Here is a 20,300-nt window from a genome sequence, read left to right as displayed (position 1 = left end):
GTTCAATAGACATACAAACCCATTGGTCATGCACAACTGTGCTAATTTCTCATCAACTAGTCACAAAGTCTGGACTAAAAGCTTGAAACGGAATGTACAGACGGACGGACTGACAACGGGGGAGAGGAGCAGACCGGGTTTGGTTCAAAGCAGCTTCACATTAGCATAATTAGGACATCAGTTTCACATTTCCTTTGAGGAGTCTCTGTCGGGACCCTCCTTCTCGCCAGAGTTGGCTTTTCCGCCGGCCGTTCGGCCTTTTGGGAGTGGGGGAGAGTGGGCTGGGCCGTCCCGGGGGGTCGAAAGCGGAAAAGAGTCCCACTTTAAGGAAAGCCCCCCACCCACCCTCCCTGGAGGGGTTCCACCTGTGTCTCTTCCGCCCTGTTCAGGTTTTTCGATTCTTTTTTGTTGGGTTGTTTTATGCCATACAAAAGGTTACAAGAAAAAGGCGCAACTCTTACGTAGAGTTTTCTACACAAATCAACACCACCGTTGGCAGGCAATGTTTGTTACATTATATAAATTAATAACTTACAAAACATTACATTATGTACATTCAGTAATAAATACACTGTTATAAACAGTAATGGGTTGGGGGGGGGAGGGGGAAAGGGGTTAGAGCTCTGGCAGCGCAAAAGAAAGACGACGTCACTAAATCTAGCAATCTCCCGGAGGTGAAGATGGAGGCGAGAGAAGAGAAGCCGGGGCGCGAGGAGGAGAGGGCATGGGGGAGAGGGCACACGCACCGCACGCACCCACATACACACACGCAGACACACACACACACCACAACACACATCGCCTTAGCGTGCCACGTCGCCCACGGGTCGGAAGCCAGGCGCTCAAAATCTAAGTCGCCTCCCCGCTTTTTGTTTTCGGTGCCCGTTAATAATAACTGTGGTATTCGTTACTTACTATGCGTAGGGCACTGTACTAAGCGTTGGGGTGGATACAAGCAAAGCGGGTTGGGCACAGTCCCCGTCCTACGGGGGGCTCACAGTCTCAATCCCCATTTTACAGATGAGGCAACTGAGGCCCGGAGAAGACTCGCCCAAGGTCACAGAGCAGACAAGTGGTTGAGTGCAGCAGAGGCGGAACCGGTGGAAGAGGGAAGCCCCCCGGCACCTGCCGGCCTTCCCAGCAAGCAAACAGAAGAGATCTTGGATACGGGGGCACTGGACTAGGGTAGACGGGGGCGAGAGATGGGCCCGGCCCTCCCCCAACAGTGCCCCTGGCTTGTGAGAACTCCTGGAAGGGGAGAGGCCCAGCCCGGGAGAGGAGGAAGACTGATTTCTCGCTCATGGAGAATGGGGAGAGTGGGCCTCACTTCCGGAAACACAACGGCAGCCATACCACACAAGTGGCGAGTGCGGGGCAAGAAGAGACAGGTGGGGGATCTCAAAGAAGGCACACAGGTCTTGCAGACGGGAGGACGGACGGGTGGATTCTTCGGCGGGGGTTGGACGGGCAGACCGCGAAGTGCCGAGCAGTCTCTCGAGGACGGGGTCGTCTGTCCTCTCTCAAAATCGGGCCGGGGCCCCCCGGGTTGGCCGGAAAGGTCCCTCATCTCCGGCCGGGGGCCCCCCGAGGGGGCGGCCGGTGGGATCACCGACGGCTGGGTGTCCTCCCCCAGATCCGGGAGGAGGGGGGCAGGGGACAGAGGAGGAGGAGGACGAGGAGAGGGCGGTGGCCACTATGTGTCCAGCGGCGACACGTCGTCCTCATCCTCTCCCGGGGAGCCCGGGTCGATCACGCACAATGTCTCTGTGGCGGCGCCGTAGTGGGCGCCCTCCCCGTCCTTGTCCGGGCCCTCTGGGTCGTCATCCTCTTCCAACGTCAGCTCGAACTGGAACTTGTCCGTGAGCGTCCCAGGGCCATGCAGACCCTGTTCATCCAGGGGAGGTGGGGAGGGGCTCTGAGGGATCATGCTCTGGTACCAATTCCTGTTGTCCTCCAGTGTGTCCAGGATGTCCTGGGCGTCCGGCTGCACCAGGTCGGCCCACGTCTCCCACAGCGGGTGGACGATGTAATCGATGAAGCCCACCTGGGGAAGAGAAAGGCCCCCGCCGGGCATTAGCCGAGAACCAGGCGCGCGTCCACCCAGCCCCCTGCTCTGGACTGGCACGCCGGCCTTGGGGGTGGCTCATCTTTGGAGGGGGACCCCCTCACCTCCCTGGCATGGTTGCTTCTGGAGAAAAGCATACCCCCTGGTGAAGGCAGAGGCCGTGGGTTCAAGGCCTCCATTCACTCAGTAAGTAGCGTGTTTGTTGAGCGCCTCCTCGGGGGCAGAGCCCTGGAGCAGGGGCTTGGCAGACGGGATTCGTGCTCTTGGAGTTTCCACCTGCTCTCTCATCCCTGTTTTCTAAACCGTAGCTCCATCTGGCCTCTCTTGCCACTGCCCCCAACCCCCTTTAACAAAAAAAACCTAAGGTTTTGTTAAGCACTTACTATGTTCCAGGCACTGTGCTGAGCGCTAGGGTACATACGAGGTTGGACACTATGTCCCAAGTGGGGATCACAGTCCTAATCCCCATTTTACAGATGAGGTAACTGACGCACAGACAAGTGAAGCAACTTGCCCAAGGTCACACAGCAGACAAGTGGCAGAGCTGGGATTAGAACCCAGATCCTTCTGACTCTTAGGCCCGGGCTTTATCCTCTAGGCAACACTGCTTCTTCCCTTGCTCACTCCATTACCCCATTCTGGAACTTCTTCTCCCTGACAAGAGTTCTCCTTCCCTTCAAAATCCCTACCTCCTCCAGGAAGCCCTCCCAGGTGATTGAGTATTCCCTCTCAACTCTCCCACTGACCTTAGGACTGACTCAGCTATTTCATCCTGTTGTAAATCACTATTTCCCCCTGCTTGTAAACGTCTGTCTGCTCAACACTCCCCCCGCCCTCATATTGTGAAAATAATCATAATTGTGATATTTGTTAAACTCCTCCTATGTGGTGTAGACACAAGATGATCGGGTTGGACACAGTCCCTGTCCCACGGTCTACAAGGAAAGACAGATATTTCATTCCCATTTTACAGATGGGAAAACCAAGGCACAGAGAAGGTAAGTGGCTTGAGAAGCAGCGTGGCTCAGTGGAAAGAGCCCGGGCTTTGGAGTCAGAGGTCATGGGTTCAAATCCCGGCTGCGCCAATTGTCAGCTGTGTGACTTAGGGAAAGTCACTTAATTTCTCTGGGCCTCAGCCACCTCATCTGTAAAATGGGGATGAAGACTGTGAGCCCCCCGTGGGACAACCTGATCACCTTGTAACCTCCCCAGCGCTTTGAACAGTGCTTTGCACATAGTAAGCGCTTAATAATTACCATTAAAAAACAAAAGATCACACAGCAGCAAGTGGCAGAGCCAGGCTTAGAATCCAGGTCCTCTGACCCCCAAACCTCTCCTGGCAGGAGGCTGGGACTTTGGGGCGACCACCTCCACTGCCCATGGCGTCACTCCGGCTCAGAGCGGGGCCCCCACATCCGCCTCGGTGCCCACGAGCCAGCTCACCCCTAGCCTGCCTTTGACCTCTCCTTTGTCTGACAAAACAGGAAGTCCTGAAGCAGGAGAGGCAGTTAGTCCCAAAGGGGATGAGGGAATGGAATTCCCCCCATCCCCACACGTGCAGTGGAGACCCCGTTCAGTGAGGAGAGGCCGACCACACACACACACACCAACCATGAGAGCAGCTAGCCTGGCCGTCCCTCAATATGTCTGACCATGTTCTCTGGGCAAAGATGCCCTCTTATGGCTTTTATTCAGTGGAGGAGGACTGAATTAAGTGTTTCCTCTCTCCTCCCTCCCTGGCTCCCCTCGCCCCTTTTCATTTGTTGCACTTCCTCTGGGAAAAGAAAGAAGTGTTACCGCCGCCGGGGTGAGGTGTTTGTGAGAGGCTCTCGACAACAACCACGAGGCAGCACTGGCCCCTGGTCAGTACAGGAGGGAGCGATTATTTTCTCCACTTCGGGCCTTGCAGGCCTGCTCTAAGAATGACTTTCTGCCCGTTTTCTGGACTGGGGGAAGGGAAGGGTGCTCTCCCATGCGCCTTAGACAGTGCTCTGCCCCCTGTGAGTGCTTGCTAAGCACCACCGGGTGGCTGATGACCCGTGCAGATTGCTGCCAGGCAACTGGCCTGTTGGGTGACTTTGAGCCACTCTTTGGGGGTCCTCAGTGTCCTCACCTGAGAAATGGGGAGAAGGCACCGGACTGGGAGCCCCGTATGGGATGGGAACTGTGTCTAGTCTGATAAGCTTGTATCTGGTGCTCGGCATTGTGGGCCCTGACTACAGCCTGTGCTTCTGTGGAACAGCCTGAGAGCTTAACACGGTGCACTGCATTCGGTGAGTGCTCAAAAAAGGTGGCCGCCACCACCGCTGTTACTACTAGGCCCACAGCAAGCAGTGAGTAAGTAGCATAATTGCTGTGAAGAAGTTTTGCCACTAAGTTGGCCAGGGATCCTAGTTGTGTCACGGAAGAGGTCACAGGTGACCTCGAGGAAAGCCGTCTCGGCAGAGCGAAGGGGGTCGAAATGGGGAGGAGGCTGAGGTGGGGAGATGGAGGAGTTGGGAGTGTGCTTGGAGGCAAAGAGGAAGAAGCAGCCAAGATCAAGCCACCGGGGGAAGACAGGGAGAGTGAGACCAGGGGGTTTCAGAAGGTGCGAAAATATGGAGTCAGAGGGGGAGGGGGCTAGATTTTGAAAGCAGACAGGAGATCTCTTGAGAAGGAAGAGAGAATGGGAGGGAACTGGGGAGGCCAGTGGGAGATTTTGGGGAGCTCGTAGTGGATGGTTTTGATTTGGTCAACAGAGTGGTTGGCAGGTCCATCTGGGGGCAGAAAAGGGAAAATACTGGGGGCCAAAGGGGTCACAGGAGGGAGTGAAAGGGGGGAATGGAGGGCAGTGGATGTGGGAGTTGAGAAGGGAGGAAAAGGGGCCTGCTGGGTGGCAGTTATAGCAATAGCTCTATTCCTGACTGAGCTAGGAAATGGGCCTGGCTGCTGTGTGTCTCCTCTTCTTTTGAATCCCTCCCTACCCGCCTCTCCCATCCTCACAAGCTACCAGCCGCTGCCCTTCTGCCTCCCTTGCTCATCCTTGGGGATATCAGCCTCCATGATAACAACCCCACTGACCTCCTCCCCATTGCCCACTTCCTCTCTCCCTCTTCTCCATGGACCTCTTCCTACACCCACTCACCACCCTGGACACATTCTCCTTCTAACCACTTCCTCCTTCCATTGCCTCATCTCTAACCTCGCCAGCTCTGACTTATGACTCTCCCCTCGCACCCCGGGACCCCCGTCCACTCCACCTGCTCCTGGGATTCAGTCCTCCTCGGGGACTACTGCTTCCTCCTAACAGACCCGCCACCAAACCTGACCTGGATTCACCCCTCTCAAACCGAAGTCGCCGCTCTCAACTCCCTCACCCGCCCCTGGCCCCTCCAACCCATAGCCCTGGATGAGTGCCACAATCCGTTTCCTCTGCTCCCTCGGCTGAAGGAAACCCAGCCTTCCGGGCCGACTTCTCCTACTCTGGTTCTCGGTCGGGCTTTAGCTGGGCCATTTGCCATTTGACAACTCCATCATCCCTCCCGTGTGAAATGAGCACGGGCCTGGGGCTCGGAAGACCTGGGTTCTAATCCCAGCTCGGCCACCTGTCTGTTGGTGACCTTGGTCAAGCCACTTGACTTCTCGGTGCCTCAGTTCCCTCATCTATAAAATGGGGATTCAATACCTGTCCTCCCCCCAGCTTAGATGGCGATCCCAGTGAGAGACAGGGATTGCACCTACCCTAGCGCACATAGTAACTTTTAGTGAACACCACAGTTAATGGAATCACAAGCCCACAACATCCACCAGCTCTTCCAATTCTCTCATGAAGGCCCCACCTCCCACCTTAACCCCTGATGACTTCCCCTACTTTGTTGATAAAATTGAAATCAACATATCTTCCCATCGCCCCCACACTTTTTACTCCTGGCTTCCTCATTTTTCTCCAACTTTCCAGGTCTCTCCCATGAGATCTCCAACCTGACATAACTCCACCCCACTCTACTTGGGCCTAACCCCTTCCGTCTTCTAAAACCACTCCCTCCTACTCTCTGCTGCCTTCACTCTCTCCCTCTGCTTTCAAACACCCCAAATCTTCCCCAACCCCTTACCCTTCTTCATTCCCTCCACCCTGCCAGGAACACCCTTCACCCTTCCGACAGACCAGTTAAAAATCACATCTTTTCCGTGATGCCTTGCTTGGCTAATCTCTCATCTCTCCATCCTCTTTATCCTCTTACTGCCTCATTTATGTGCTTGGCTTCATCCTCACTGAGCTCTCTGGTACTCACCCCGCCCACCTTGAGCACACCATCTGTGATCTGTTGTCATGCTTATCTCCCCTTCTAGATTGTAAGCTCCTTCATAGCAGGGATCACGTCTACTTTATTGTACTTGCTTTCGAGCACTCAGTAAAGTGCTCTGCATGGTAAGCCTTGCATGAAAGGCAGCATGACCTAGTGGATAGAGCATGGGCCCAGGAGTCAGAAGGACGTGAGTTCTAATCCCGCCACTTGCCTGCTGTGTGATTTTGGGCAAATCACTTTAATTCTCAGTGCCTCACTTCCCTCATCTGTAAAATGGGGATTAAGACTATAAACCCTGAGTGGGATATGGACTATATCCAACCCAACTATCTTGTATCTACCCCAGAGCTTAGAACAGTGCCTGACACATACATAGTAAGCACTTAACAATTACCACAATTATTTTTATTCGCTACTATTCTGTAAATGCGACCGATTCACATTCCCCAGGAACAAGAATGGAGTCAGTCTCTCCCCACCCCAGGTGCAGACGAGGTGAGTTTTGGTGGGGGGGTGGTACCTGAGATTTCTCCACGGAAGCCGTGTGCTTGTCACACATAGGGCTGATCTCCATGCCCCTCTCCCGTTCCTTGTCTCCCTGCTGGAAGAACTCCTCCATGATGCGGTCGGTCCACTGCCGGTACAAGTCCAGGGACTTGGTAGGATTGCTCAGGTCTGCACAGTGCACCATGTTACGGAGGACCTGGGAAAAGACCATTGGCATCTTCGCTGAAAGGGGCAGGACAACCAGGGCAGACCCGCATGGGACTTCCCAAGCACTTAGGACAGTGCTCTGCACACAGTAAGTGCTCAATAAATACGGTTGAATGAATGAATGAATGATGGCTGATTCCCCCCGGCCTTCTGGGCGTCTGCAGGCGGACCTTGGGGTGAAGAGAGCGGGGCTGGGCATTAGGCAACCCAACTTCTAGTCCCGGCTCCGCCCCGGGCCTGCTGTGGCACCTGGGCCTCTGATTCCCTCTAGACCATAGGCTCGCTGTGGGCAGGGAATGTGTCTATCACATGCGAGACAGCACGGCCTGGTGGAAAGTACACAGGTCCGGGAGTCAGAAGGACCTGGGTTCTAATCCCAGCTCTGCCAATTGTTTGCTGTGTGTCCTTGAGTGAGTCACTTCTCTGTGCCCCAGTTTCCTCAATGGTAAAATAGGGACACCCGTTCTCCTTCCTACTCAAACTGTGAGAGGGACTGGGTCCGACCTAATTAATTTGTACCTATCCCAGTGCTTAAAACAGTGTTTGACACATAGTACACGCTTAACAAACACCTTAAGCAAACACTGTTCCTTTAACGCTTATTTATAGCACTCTGCACACAGTAAGCACTCACAAATATGTGATAGACTAATTTGTCATCTGTAAAATAGGGAGAAGGGCCTACTCTCCCTCCACAATGCGACTGTGGGTCTGGGGCTTATTTGACAGTTCTTTCACCTACACGGTACCGTGGGTTAGGCAGTGTTTAAGGAATATTTCTCAAAAAAGCCTCCTCCTCTGTGTGGGAGGTGGATGAGCGCGCCAAAGAGAGGAGGGGCTGACCACTGCCGAGCTCACCGGCCCCCGGGTTGCCAAGCCAGAACCGGGCCAGCTTCTGGGCTTTCATGGGAGAGGGACATAGCTGCAACTTATTTATTTATATCAATGTCTGTTTCTCCGGGCTCTACACTGTAAGCTTGTTGTGGGCCAGGAACGTGTCTGTTTATTGTTGTATTGTTCCCTCCAAAGGGCTTAATACAGTGCTCTGCACACAGTAAACGCTCAATAAATACAACTGAATGAATGAATGAATTATGGAGGGAAGGAAGGAAGGGCGTGTGCTAACCACTACTACTGTGACTGCAGGAGTCCAGGCCTGGGGCAAGACAGGCTCTCTCTCTTTTTTTATGGTATGCGTTAAGCACTTACTATGTCCCAGGCACTGTACTAAGCACAGAGGTAGAAACAAGCTAATCAGGTTGGACACAATCCAGGTCCCACATGGGGATCACAGTCTTAATCCCCATGTTACAGAGGAGGTGACTGAGGCACAGAGAAATGAAGTGACTTGCTCAAGGTCACCCGGCAGATGAATGGCAGAGCTGGGATTAGAACCCAGGTCCTTCTGACACCCAGGCAGAGCCAATGGGGAGCCAGCATCCCCATTGGGGCACTTGCCCTCGACTCCCAAACCTAGCAGACCAGAGCTTGGCACTCTACTGACACTCACCTGTATCCGATCCGTGTAATTATCCAGGAGGAGGACGCCCGAGCTTGTGACTTTTTTGGTTTCCACCATGGTCTTGAGGTCGGCCAGCAGACTCATGTGCTTGGACATGTCGGTGGCCAACACCTTGGGCACAAAGGGAAAAGGGAGGGGGGTGAGTTAAGCGGGATGAGTTGACCAGTCCCCCAAGTAGTCCTCCTCCTCGCTGTGGCAGGGGGTGGACCAGTCAGTCAAACGTATTTATTGAGTGCTTACTCTATAAAAATGATAATGGCATTTATTAAGCGCTTACTATGTGTAAAGTGCTGTTCTAAGTGCTGGGGAGGTTACAAGGTGATCAGGTTGTCCCACGTGGGGCTCACACTCTTAATCCCCATTTTACAGATGAGGTAACTGAGGCTCAGAGAAGTGAAGTGACTTGCCCAAAGTCACACAGCTGACAAGCGGCGGAGTCGGTATTTGAACCCATGACCTCTGACTCCAAAGCCTGTGCTCTTTCCACTGAGCCACGCTGCTTCTCCATGCAGAGCACTGTAGTAAGCGCTTGGGAAAGTACAATGACACGTTCCCTGCCCACAATGAGCTTACAGTCTAGAGGGGGAGACCGACATTAATAGGAACCAATTAAATGATTGGTATGGACATAAGTGCTGTGGGGCTGGGAGGGGAGGATGAATAAAGGGAGCGAACTAGGACGATGCAGAAGGGAGTGGGAGAAGAGGAAAGGAGGGTTGAGTCGGGGGGTCAGTGGTCATGGTGGGGGGGTCACTGAGGCCCTTACCATGTCGATCACCATTTTGCGGAGTGTCTGGCGCTGTTTCTTGGCCAGGTTCTGGAAGATGTCGCAGTGCTCTTCCTGCAGCAGTTTGAAGCCGACAGCCAGGTGGTGGTTCTCCAATACCGATTCGTCGTTGTACATCAAGGCCAGCTCCGAATCTAAAAATGAACAACATTCTCTGGTTTTAACTCAGGGGAGGGGGAAATCTCATCGCCTAGAGCTAAGGCTTAGTTTATAAATGTCTTTGGACTTTTGATCCCAGGACTGGAACCCCTCATGACCTGGGTTCCTTGCCCAACCCAATTTATGTGCCTCCACCCCAGCCCTTGGTACAGTGCCCAGCACATAGTAAGCACTCAACAAATACTGCAATTATTCTGTGGTGGTGTACCCTCCCAAGTGTTTAGTGCAGTACTCTATATATAGTAAGCGCTCAATAAATACCATTGATTGATTAAATTTGTACTCTCTTTGAGAGCAGCAATATACCTCTAATAATAATAACTGTGATATTTGTTAAGCACTTACTTCGTGCCAGGCACTGTACTAATTGCTAGGGTGGATGCAAGCAAATCAGGGTGGACACAGTCCTTGTCCCACATGGGGCTCACAGTCTCTAATCCCCATTTTACAGATGAGCTAACTGAAGCACAGAGAAGTGAATCGACTTGCCCAAGGGGACACAACAGACAATTGGCGGAATTGGGATTCGAGCCCGTGACCTACCAACTCCCAGGCCTGGGCTCTAGCCACTACGCCATGCTGCTTCTGCCAAGTGTGCTCTGAACACAGTGCTTTTGATTGAGGGACTGATCAGGGGCAGTAGTTGGCACCTGATAAGCACTTAACCAATACCCCAGTTGCTGCCAAAGCATGTTTTCACTGGGTCATTTGGACAGAACTCTGTTGGGGAATTAAGGAAACTTCTGCTAACTGGGCACAGCTGTCTGGAAAGAACATGATTGCAGCATTAAAAGTGACGGTTGTGGGCAGGGAAAACATCTGCTAATTCTGTTATATTCTTTCCTGAGGGCTTAGTACAGTTCTCGGCCCATAGTAAGCTCTCAACAAATACCATTGATCAATTGTATGTGTACATACTATCATATGTACGATTGATTGATGGATTGATTGATACAGAGAGAATTCCTTAAAGGGGGAACTGTCACCAACACAGCCCCCACTGACTGTAAACTTGCTGTGGGCAGGGAATGTGTCTGTTTATTGTTATATTGTACTCTCCCAAGCACTTTGTACAGTGCTCTGCACACAGTGAGTGCTCAATAAATGACTGATTGAATTCTGGGAGAACAGAGTGTACCATTGTACTTGCAAATGATCAGTCAGAGGATGACTCCAGCCTTGGAGGCACTGGCAGGAGGCTGGTGCCCAAGTTTTCCCTCCTGTGGCATAAAAGCACAAGCCAATAAGCCATGATGCCACAGTGAGTAGGACCCAGTAGACCAGGATGCCACCTCCAGGGGCGGCCCCAGGGTGTGGACGGACCCCGTGTTAATCCATCCTCATGGTTAGTGCTGGACCACTGAACATCCCTCCTCCTTCCCTACAGTATCCCAAATGAAAATAAGCAGCAATGCCATGCTTGCCCCTAGCTGGCCGGTCAGGAAGTGGATTTCTTGAATGATTCCCTAGGGAATGATTCCCTCGATATGTATATATGTTTGTACATATTTATTACTTTTTATTTATTTATTTATTTTACTTGCACATATCTATTCTATTTATTTTATTTTGTTAGTATGTTTGGTTTTGTTCTCTGTCTCCCCCATTTAGAATGTGAGCCCACTGTTGGGTAGGTACTGTCTCTATATGTTGCCAACTTGTACTTCCCAAGCGCTTAGTACAGTGCTCTGCACACAGTAAGTGCTCAATAAATACGATTGATTGATTGATTGATTGATTGTTACAAACTGGGAGACAGAAAACACCCAGTAGATCTGCCCGAGCTTTTAAGATGGCCAACACTGACGAGCACCGGCCTTGGTAGTTCAATGGAGTGGCGGGGATGCCTCTGCCGCAGCGTGTATTTTACAGTGGTTGAACAAGCCCAGAATCCCCCACACTTCCTATCCCTGGGAGAGAGAGGGAGGAGAGACTCACTGGTATTGATGAGAAACTGATTGGAGACTCCCGGATGATCCACGTCGTGAATTGCGGCGGCAAAAATGGCTGCCAGAATTTCCAGATCGGTGAAGACCGCCTAGGAAACAAAATGGCAGCACTCAACAACAGCACCGTTGAGGCCGCGGCAAGGAAATGTCGAAACAAACTGTTTTCCCCTTATGATTCTGTCTTGAGGGGGCAGGGAAGGGTGATTTAAAATTGGACTAAAACACACCTTTCCATTTCATCACGCCTCATTCTCTCATCCCTCCCACCTCTGCTCTCTTCCTCACGGCTCTCCTCTGCCCGGAACTCCCACCTCTCTTCAAAGGTAACTCTCTAGAAATGGCATTTCTCCCAAGAGATCTTCCCTGATTAATCTTCCTTCTCCCCTGCTCACACCCTGTCACCGACACACGTCCGCCCTGCCATCCCACCCCACCCCATTGTACAGATCGACTTACACACCCTACTGTCTATCGACAGCTTTTCTCTCATTCATTTTTTGCCAGTCTCTTCCGCTCAGTCATAAGCTCCCAGAAAGAAGGGATCATGTCTTCTACCTCTTGCCCTCTCCCAGGCACTCAGTACAGTGCTCTGCATGCAGAGGGTATTCAGTAAAGGCTAAGAGTTTTGCTGCCCTTGTCAGGTAGCCATCCTACACTATTTTCCTTGGTCGGTCAAACCTCCCGGCATGGCAGCCCTCTCAACCCATATGACACTGGTGCCATATGTAGGCACCTCCACAATTCCTCCAGCGGGGACACTTCAAGAACAAGCGCTCAGTATGGTGCTTTGCACAGCATAAGCGCTCAATAAATATGATTAAATGAATGAATGACAGAAGGAAGGACATGGGCCACATCGCTAGCTCGCTGTCTGACCTGTTTTCCCCCTCCTATTTATATGCCTGGGACAAGTGGGCAGGGAAAGTGTCTTTTTGTTGTTCTATTGCTCTCTCCCAAACACCTAATATAATGCTCTGCCCAGAGTAAGTGCTCAATAAATACAACTGACTGACTGAAGTTGAACTCCAATAAGAACCACACAGGAAAACTCACGAGGCAATTTCTCATCAGGTAAAGAGATACAAAAGCTTCTGTAATCCCTGCTCTGCCTCTGGCTTGCTGCATGACATAGCCTCTCTGGGCCTCAGGTTCACCATCTGAAAATGGGGATCAGAAATCTTCTCTCCCTACTGCTAAGATCACGTGCCCTGTGTAGGCCAGGGACGGTCGCAATCAATCCTGTTTATTGAGAGCTTACTGTGTGCAGAACACTGAATTAAGCACTTGAGAGAGTATGAGACAACAGGCTTGGTAGATGTGTTCCCTGTCCTCAGTGGATTCCTGGTCTAGAGGGACGAGCTCTAGATTTAGAGTAATGCTCACCCCTTGAGCACTCAACAAAAGGTAGTAACAATAGCTGGAATAACTCTTTGAAGAAAAAGGCTAAGAGGTGAAAAAACGATGACTTAGTCCTCTGGTTAACATGCACAATCCCTAAACCCCAAATCAGATTCTCCCCTGCCCAAATCAGCCCTGGAAGTATATCAAGGACAAGGAAGGAATACAAACTCTTCCAGGCATTGAAATTCCTGAAACCAGCCATGGAAGGGGGGATGAGGGAGGGGAAGGATGGTTCAGATCCAAGGGAGGCCCTGATTTGAGTGCAGAGAACTAAAATCCTCAGCCCCGTAAGACTCATGTACATACCCTTAATTTATTCATTTATATCAATGTCCATATCTCCCTCTAGACTGTAAGTTTGTGGGCTGCAAATGCGTCTGCCACCTCTATTGTATTGTATTCTTCCAGGCACTTAATACAGTGCTCTGCACAGAGTAAGCACTCAGTACTCAGTAAATACCATCGATGAAAACCACATACTCCCCTTCTAGACTGTGAGCCTGTTGTTGGGTAGGGATTATCTCCTTTGGTTGCTGAACTGTACGTTCTAAGGGCTTAGTACAGTGCTCTGCACACAGTAGGTGATCAATAAATGATTGAATGAATGAATAAACATACGAGATCACTTTCTTCGTCCACAGTGCTCCCCGAACCCTCTCTGGAGGCAGATCACTAGTCTTAGAAGTCAGGGGAACTGAAGCCCAGAGAAATGAAGCAACTTGCCCATGGTCACTGGGCAGACAAGTGGCGGAGCCGGGATTAGAACCCATGTTTGGTTTTGTCTGTTCTCCCCCTTCTAGACTGTGAACCCATTGTTGGGTAGGGACCACCTCTGTTGCTGACTTGGACTTCCCAAGCGCTTAGCACGGTGCTCTGCACACAGTAAGGGCTCAATAAATACGATTGAATGAATGAATGAATGATTGAATGAATGAAAGAATGAATGAACCCATGTCCTTCTGAATCCCAGGCCCGTGTTCTATCCACTAGGCCATGCTGCTTCTCTCCCCGAAAGCCCACCTCAGACAAGAGAGGCAGGTGGCAACTACTTACATCAAGAGCCGGTGTTGACAAGAGGACGTGAGTTGACTGGGCCACATCTGCCGCATGCAGGCTGTTATGGTACGCCACGTCGGAGTGGTAGTGGTCCTCCAGGGTCATCATATAGGTCACAAACGTGTCCGACGAGATCTTGAACGTCTTCAGCAGGTCCCTTTCCTGGTTACCACAAACAGGCCCAGTTAAAGGAGGGGATAAATTGGGATGGAAGACCGTTCTGAGCCGACGAAGGGTTCAATTATCCTCGATTACTGCAGCAGTCTCCTTCCTGACCTTCTACTTCCTGTCTCTCCCCACTGCAGTCCATACTGCACACTGTTGGCCAGATGGTTTTTCTAAAAGAACAGTCAGTTCATGTTTCCCCACTCCTCCACTGGCTGCCCATCCAGCTCCAAACCAAACAGAAACTCTTCACCATTGACTTGAAAGCCATCAATCCCCTTGCCCCCCCACCTCACCTCGTTACTCTCCTTCTGCAACCCAGCCCGCACACCTTGCTTCTCTAATGCCAGCCTCCTCACATTACCATGATCTCAACTACCTCCCCACTGACCTCTCACCACATTCATTCATTCATTCAATTGTATTTATTGAGCGCTTACTGTGTGTAGAGCACTGTACTAAGCGCTTGGAAAGTAAAATTCAGTAACAGATAGAGACAATCCCTACCCAACAATGGGCTCACAGTTTAGATGTGGCGGGGGCTGGGGGAGGGAAGACAACAAAACAAAACAGCCTGGAATACCCTCCCTCTTCATACCCGACAGACAATCACTCTCCCCACTTTCACAGTCTTATTCCAGGCACATCTCCTTAGAAGCCTTCCCTGACTAGGCACTCGTTTCCTCTTCTCCCACACCCTTCTGCATCGCTCTTATACTTGGATTTGTACCCTTTAGTTCTCCCTCAGCACATAAGCCCAAATCCATAATTTATTTATTTATATTACGTTTGTCTTTCCCTCAAGACTGCAAGCTCATTGTGGGCAGGGAATGTGACTACCAACTCAGTTGTATTGTAATAATAATGATAATAATAATGATGATGGCATTTGTTAAGCACTTACTATGTGCCAAGTACTGTTCTAAGCGCTGGGGGGATACAAGGTCATCAGGTTGTCCCACGTGGGGCTCAAAGTCTTAATCCCCATTTTACAGATGAAGTAACTAAGGCACAGAGAAGTGAAGTGACTTGCCCAAAGTCACACAGCTGACAAGTGGCGGAGCTGGGATTAGAACCCATGACCTCTGACTCCCAAGCCCGGGCTCTTTCCACTGAGCCATGCTTCTTCTGTACTCCCCCAAGCACTCAGTACAGTGCTACGCACACAGTAAGCGCTCAATAAATGATTGATTGATTGATTAAATGCCACTCACCTGAAATATAGCATACATGATGCAGGTGAGGGGCCTGTTGTGTGAATATCCAGCTACTCTGAAGATATTTAGTCCCCATTTGTTCAGGTCTTCAAGCTCCTGTAACAGAGGTCAATTCATTTAGCAAGATTAATTAATTAATTAATTAATTAATTCACTCATTCATGCAAGTTCCTCCTCTAGTTTGCGATCTCCTTATTGGTGGGGATTGGGTCTGCCTACTCTGTTGGACAGTAGGTACTCTCCTAACAGCGTAGTAGAGTGCTTTGCACACAGCAAGTGCTCAATAAATACCACTGATTGATTCATTCTTTCGCTCACTGGGACTGTAAGCTTCTTGTGGGTAGGGGAAGGTGTCTACCAACTCTGATGTACTCTTCCAAGCACTCAGTGCAGTGCTCTGCACACAGTAAGCTTTCAATAAATGCCATGGATTGATTTACGGACCTCACACTGTTGGGAGAGCACTGTTCAAAGAGCTTGCATCCTTCAAGCAAAACCGTCCCTCGACCACACTGGGGGATTTTTTTTCCAGGGACTTTCCAGTCAGGCCATCACAGTAGCCTGTTCTCCTGTCATTGCTGACTGCCAAGACACCTTTCCTTCATTCCCTCCCACCTCTCTCCCTTTTGGCAGGCAAATCTCCTCTCCCCCTCACCCTCCAATTTCCTCTTTTTGAGCAGGGCAGGAAGGGCTTGGGGAACAGAACGGTTGCAATTTCAAACTGCCCCCAGCAACCGCCGACAAAGACCGACAAATTTCTCTTCCTTTATTTGTCGACTCTCCGGCTTGGCACCAACTGGACCCCTTTGCCGTGGACAGGATGGGAACTCGGAGGAAACCAGAGCGGGACCCTCTGGGAAGGGAGGAGGGGGCTGGGAGTCAGGAGATCTGGGTTCTACTTCTGGATCTGCCACTGGCCCACCTTGGAGAAGTCACTTAACTTCCCTGAGCCTCAGTTTCCTCATATGAAAAATGGGACTAAGAGGCCTAATTTACCTCCTCTTAGATCATGAGTGCCGTTCAGGAATGGGATTGTATCCTGTCCAATCATCTCGTATCCACCCCAGTGCTGAGCAGAGTGCTTGGTACACAGTAAGGGCTGAATACATACATATATATGTATTGTTCTAAGCACTGGGGAGGTTACAAGGTGATCAGGTTGTCCCACGGGGGGCTCACAGTCTTCATCCCCATTTTACAGATGAGGTAACTGAGGCCCAGAGAAGTTAGGTGACTTGCCCAAAGTCACGCTACTGACAATTGGCAGAGCAGGGATTTGAGAGATTTGAGATTTGAATGGAGAGGTAGATTTGGGAATCATCCATGAAGAAACGGTAACAATCTGTGGGAGTGGGTGAGGTCCCTGGGGGAGTCTGTGGAAAGTGAGATGAAGAGACCCAGAACACAGCCTTGAGGGTCACCCACCAATAGCAAGAGTGAGATCAAGAAAGAAAGATCAGCCAACCAGAGAAGTTAGTGAGAAACTGGTGAGTTGGGTGTCAGGAAAACAAGGTTAGAGAGTGTTGAAGGCAGCTAGGAGGTCAAGGAGGAATAAGACACGATACAGTTCATTTGATTTGGCAAGGATATCATTGGTGAGCTCATAGATGATGATCTCAGGGGACTGAAGGGGGCAGAAATCAGATCCTAGAAGGCCATGAAAAGAAAGAGATGGAGAGGAAGTGGATGGCGATCATCATGCCCCGGACAGATGTCGGTAGCTTGACTTTAAAACTCATGTCCACAGACACGTCAAGGGACCTGCAGAGCGGTCCCAGCAAACTTTCTTTGGAGAACCGTTGTGGGAATTCATTCATTCATTCAATCGTGTACTGAGCACTTGGAAAGCACAATTCGGCAACAAATAGAGACAATCCCTACCCAACAACAATGTGTCTGGGCCCCCCCGACTCCCATCAAGCCCCCACCAGCCCCCCACCTACCTTAGCCAGGTGGTCTTCTTTTTCCGTTTTGACCCCGAAGCGCGAGATGCTTGTGTTGTTTAAACTAGAGCTGTGCATCAGCTTTTTCACACCACTTATCTGGGTCATGAGCTGCTGCTTCTTCTTTTTGTCTCGGTCTTTCTGCGTGGGTGACGGGATCTCCACGTCGTTCTGTTTGTCTGCAGGACAGAAAAGGGTGCGGCTTTGGCACAGCAGCTCTCAGCTGAGGGGCCTTTTGGTTTTGGGAAAGCGTGCCTGGTGGCAGGATTTCTCCAAGGTGGAGGCCAAGCAATCATGCAACACCCCGACAGAAGAACATCCTCAATCCACAGGCCATCGGACAGGGAACAGAGTCTGTTGCGTTTCCCAAGCGCTTAGTGCAGTACACTGAGCTCCGTGGAGGCCCAATTAATCAATTGTATTTATTGAGTGCTTATCGTGTGCAGTGCAGGCAAACGGCAGGGCCGGTATTAAAACCCAGGTCCTATGATTCCCAGGCCTGTGCACTTTCCACTGGACATTGCTGCCTCCCCAATATAACAGAGTTGGAAGACACACTCCCTGCCCACAAGGAGCTTTCAGTCTAGAGTTTAAATACCATTTCTACTTAGATGAAAAGGTTCATTCTATGTTCGTTCCAGTCTAGAGTGGGAGACAGACATTTAACTACATAAACTGCCTTCAGTTGACTGCCTTCAGGGCTCTGAGAGTTCTTATTAAGCCGAGGAGAAAGAAATGGCTTTGGCAAGAGGATTTTCTCTGGGCTTTAAGCAAAGGATAGCGAAATAATATCGTGCTCGATAACAATACTGAGGCTCACAGGCACTCTGCTGGACTGGACCGGACGGACCATTCTGCCCTGGCCCGCCAGCTCCTCCTGCTATTGTGCACATGTTAATAATAATAATAATCATGATGTTTGTTAAGTGCTTACTCTATGCCAGGTATGGTTCTAAGTGCTGGGGTGGATACAAGCAAATCAGGTCGGACTCAGTCCCTGTCCCACTTGGGGCTCACAGTTTCAATCCCCATTTTACATATGAGGTCACTGAGGCGCAGAAACGTAAAGTGACTTACCCAAGGTCACACAGCAGACAAGTGGTGGAATCGGGATTAGAACCTTCTGAGCCCCAGGCCTGTGCTCTACCCACTAGTCTACTGCCGAAGATGTTTTACTGAACATGTCAATCGCTTACCCTGGCTCCTCTATTGGTAGAGATTTCCATGTCAATCACATACCCTGTCTATTCTACTGGTAGAGATTTTCATGTTGAGGAGCAGCCTGGCTCAGTGGAAATAGCCCGGGCTTGGGAGTCAGAGGTTATGGGTTCAAATCCCGGCTCCACCAATTGTCAGCTGTGTGACTTTGGGCAAATCACTTAACTCCTCTTTGCCTCAGTTCCCTCATCTGTAAAATGGGGATTAAGACTGTGAGCCCCCTGTGGGACAACCTGATCACTTTGTAACCTCCCCAGCACTTAGAACAGTGCTTTGCACATAGTAAGCGCTTAATAAACGCCATCATTATTATAATTATGTCAATCACGTACCCTGGCTACTTTATTGGTAGACATTACCACAGCTGTCTTCCCGTTAGAGTGATGGGTCACGTCTCTTCTTTGAACAGGAGAAGACAAGAATACAAATGCTTCTAAACTGTAAACTCACCATGGGCAGGGAATGTAGCTGTTATATTGTTGTGTTGTACTCTCCCAAGTGCTTAGTACAGTACTCCGCACACTGTGAACACTCAATAAATATAGTTGACTGATTGACTGAACAAACACCTCAAGTGCTTAGTACAGTACATTAGGTCCTACTTACTCATACTTAGACTGAGAGCCCCATGCGGACAGGGACTGTATGCAACCTGGTGATCTTGTATCTAGCCTGTGCTTAGTGGGAGAAGCAGCGTGGCTTAGAGGAAAGAGCACAAGCTTGGGAGTCAGAGGTCATGGGTTCTAATCCCAAATCCGCCACTTGTCTGCTGTGTGACCTTGGGCAAGTCTCTGTGCCTCAGTCCCCTCATCTGTAAAATGGGGACTAAGACTGTGAGCCCCATGTGGGACAACCTGATTACCTTGTATCTACCCCAGCAACTAGAACAGTGTTTGGCACATAGTAAGGGCTTAACAAATGCCATCCTTATTATTATTATTACAGTCCTCTGCACATAGTCAATGCTTAAAAAATGCCCCCATTATTATTACTACAGTGTACTACCCCCAGAGGGTGCTCAATAAATGCCATCACTCCTGCTCTGGGAGGGGTTCACCCTGTCTGGAAGCCAAACCCCCAGTCAATCAATCAATGGTATTTACTGAGGGCTCACTGTGTGCAGATCACTGTACTAAGTGCCTGGGAGAGTACAGTACAATAAAGTCAGTAGACACATTCCCTGCCCATAATGAGTTTACAGTTTAGAGAGACAGACGTTAATAGAAGTAAACGAGTAATGTCTCTGATCTCAACCAGGGGCTTAATTGGCTCCAAGCTTTTTCTCAGCCTAAGGTCAAAGGTCAGCTTCCGGGCCACTGTCTCCGTGAAGAACTCATTTTAAGACAACTGGTCCGTCGGGAGCAATTCATTCAGGCTGGCATCCGCCAGTCACTCTTATGGTAATCCCGATACCCTCTCCCCATCATGACTGTCTGCTCGACTAGTCCTGGGGGCTGCAGAAACTCCCAACTGAGCCCGCTGAGGCCACTGACTTGAAAGGTTTTCTCTATATAAGAGCAGACATGCCTTTCACCTCCCCTCGTGGTTAATCGGGCCTTTCCACCCTTTCTGTGACCATCATATCTTCTTGTGTTAAAACATATAAAGGCGACAGTGGACTGGCTTTCTTTCTGCAGCCAGCCTCTGCCCAGTGCTGTCAGTTGGGCATATTCGGTCTCTCGGGCCCGGATCTAGGCAGAATGATGTCAATGGAGATGGCAGCAGCAGCAGAAGCTCCATTTTTTCTCTGCTTAATTACAGTGAGCCCTTCAGCAGCAAGAGAATGAAGTGCTCTCCCTCCTCCTCAGTCACTCACAA

General features: G+C 50.5%; 1 protein-coding gene across 7 annotated transcripts in view; it reads right to left on the bottom strand.

The window, feature by feature from the left end:
- Nucleotides 1–1,029: 1,029 nt before the first annotated feature.
- PDE4B (phosphodiesterase 4B) overlaps nt 1,030–20,300 on the bottom strand; it is a 325,166-nt gene continuing 305,895 nt past the window's right edge. For all 7 annotated transcript variants that reach the window (XM_038752358.1, XM_038752359.1, XM_038752356.1 and 4 more), the window contains 8 exons: nt 17,265–17,443; nt 15,319–15,417; nt 13,937–14,101; nt 11,472–11,571; nt 9,354–9,508; nt 8,576–8,698; nt 6,872–7,054; nt 1,030–2,044 (listed from right to left, as the gene is read on the bottom strand). In XM_038752358.1, coding sequence (XP_038608286.1) covers nt 1,694–2,044; nt 6,872–7,054; nt 8,576–8,698; nt 9,354–9,508; nt 11,472–11,571; nt 13,937–14,101; nt 15,319–15,417; nt 17,265–17,443 — 1,355 coding nt within the window. In that variant the 3' untranslated portion in view covers nt 1,030–1,693. The remainder of the gene's footprint in view (nt 2,045–6,871; nt 7,055–8,575; nt 8,699–9,353; nt 9,509–11,471; nt 11,572–13,936; nt 14,102–15,318; nt 15,418–17,264; nt 17,444–20,300) is intronic.

This window comes from Tachyglossus aculeatus, chromosome 10, assembly GCF_015852505.1.
Source record: "Tachyglossus aculeatus isolate mTacAcu1 chromosome 10, mTacAcu1.pri, whole genome shotgun sequence".
Classification (NCBI taxonomy): Eukaryota; Metazoa; Chordata; class Mammalia; order Monotremata; family Tachyglossidae; genus Tachyglossus; species Tachyglossus aculeatus.
The sequence above is the reverse complement of the archived record's forward strand: the minus strand, read 5'-3'. Positions and strand labels throughout refer to the sequence as shown.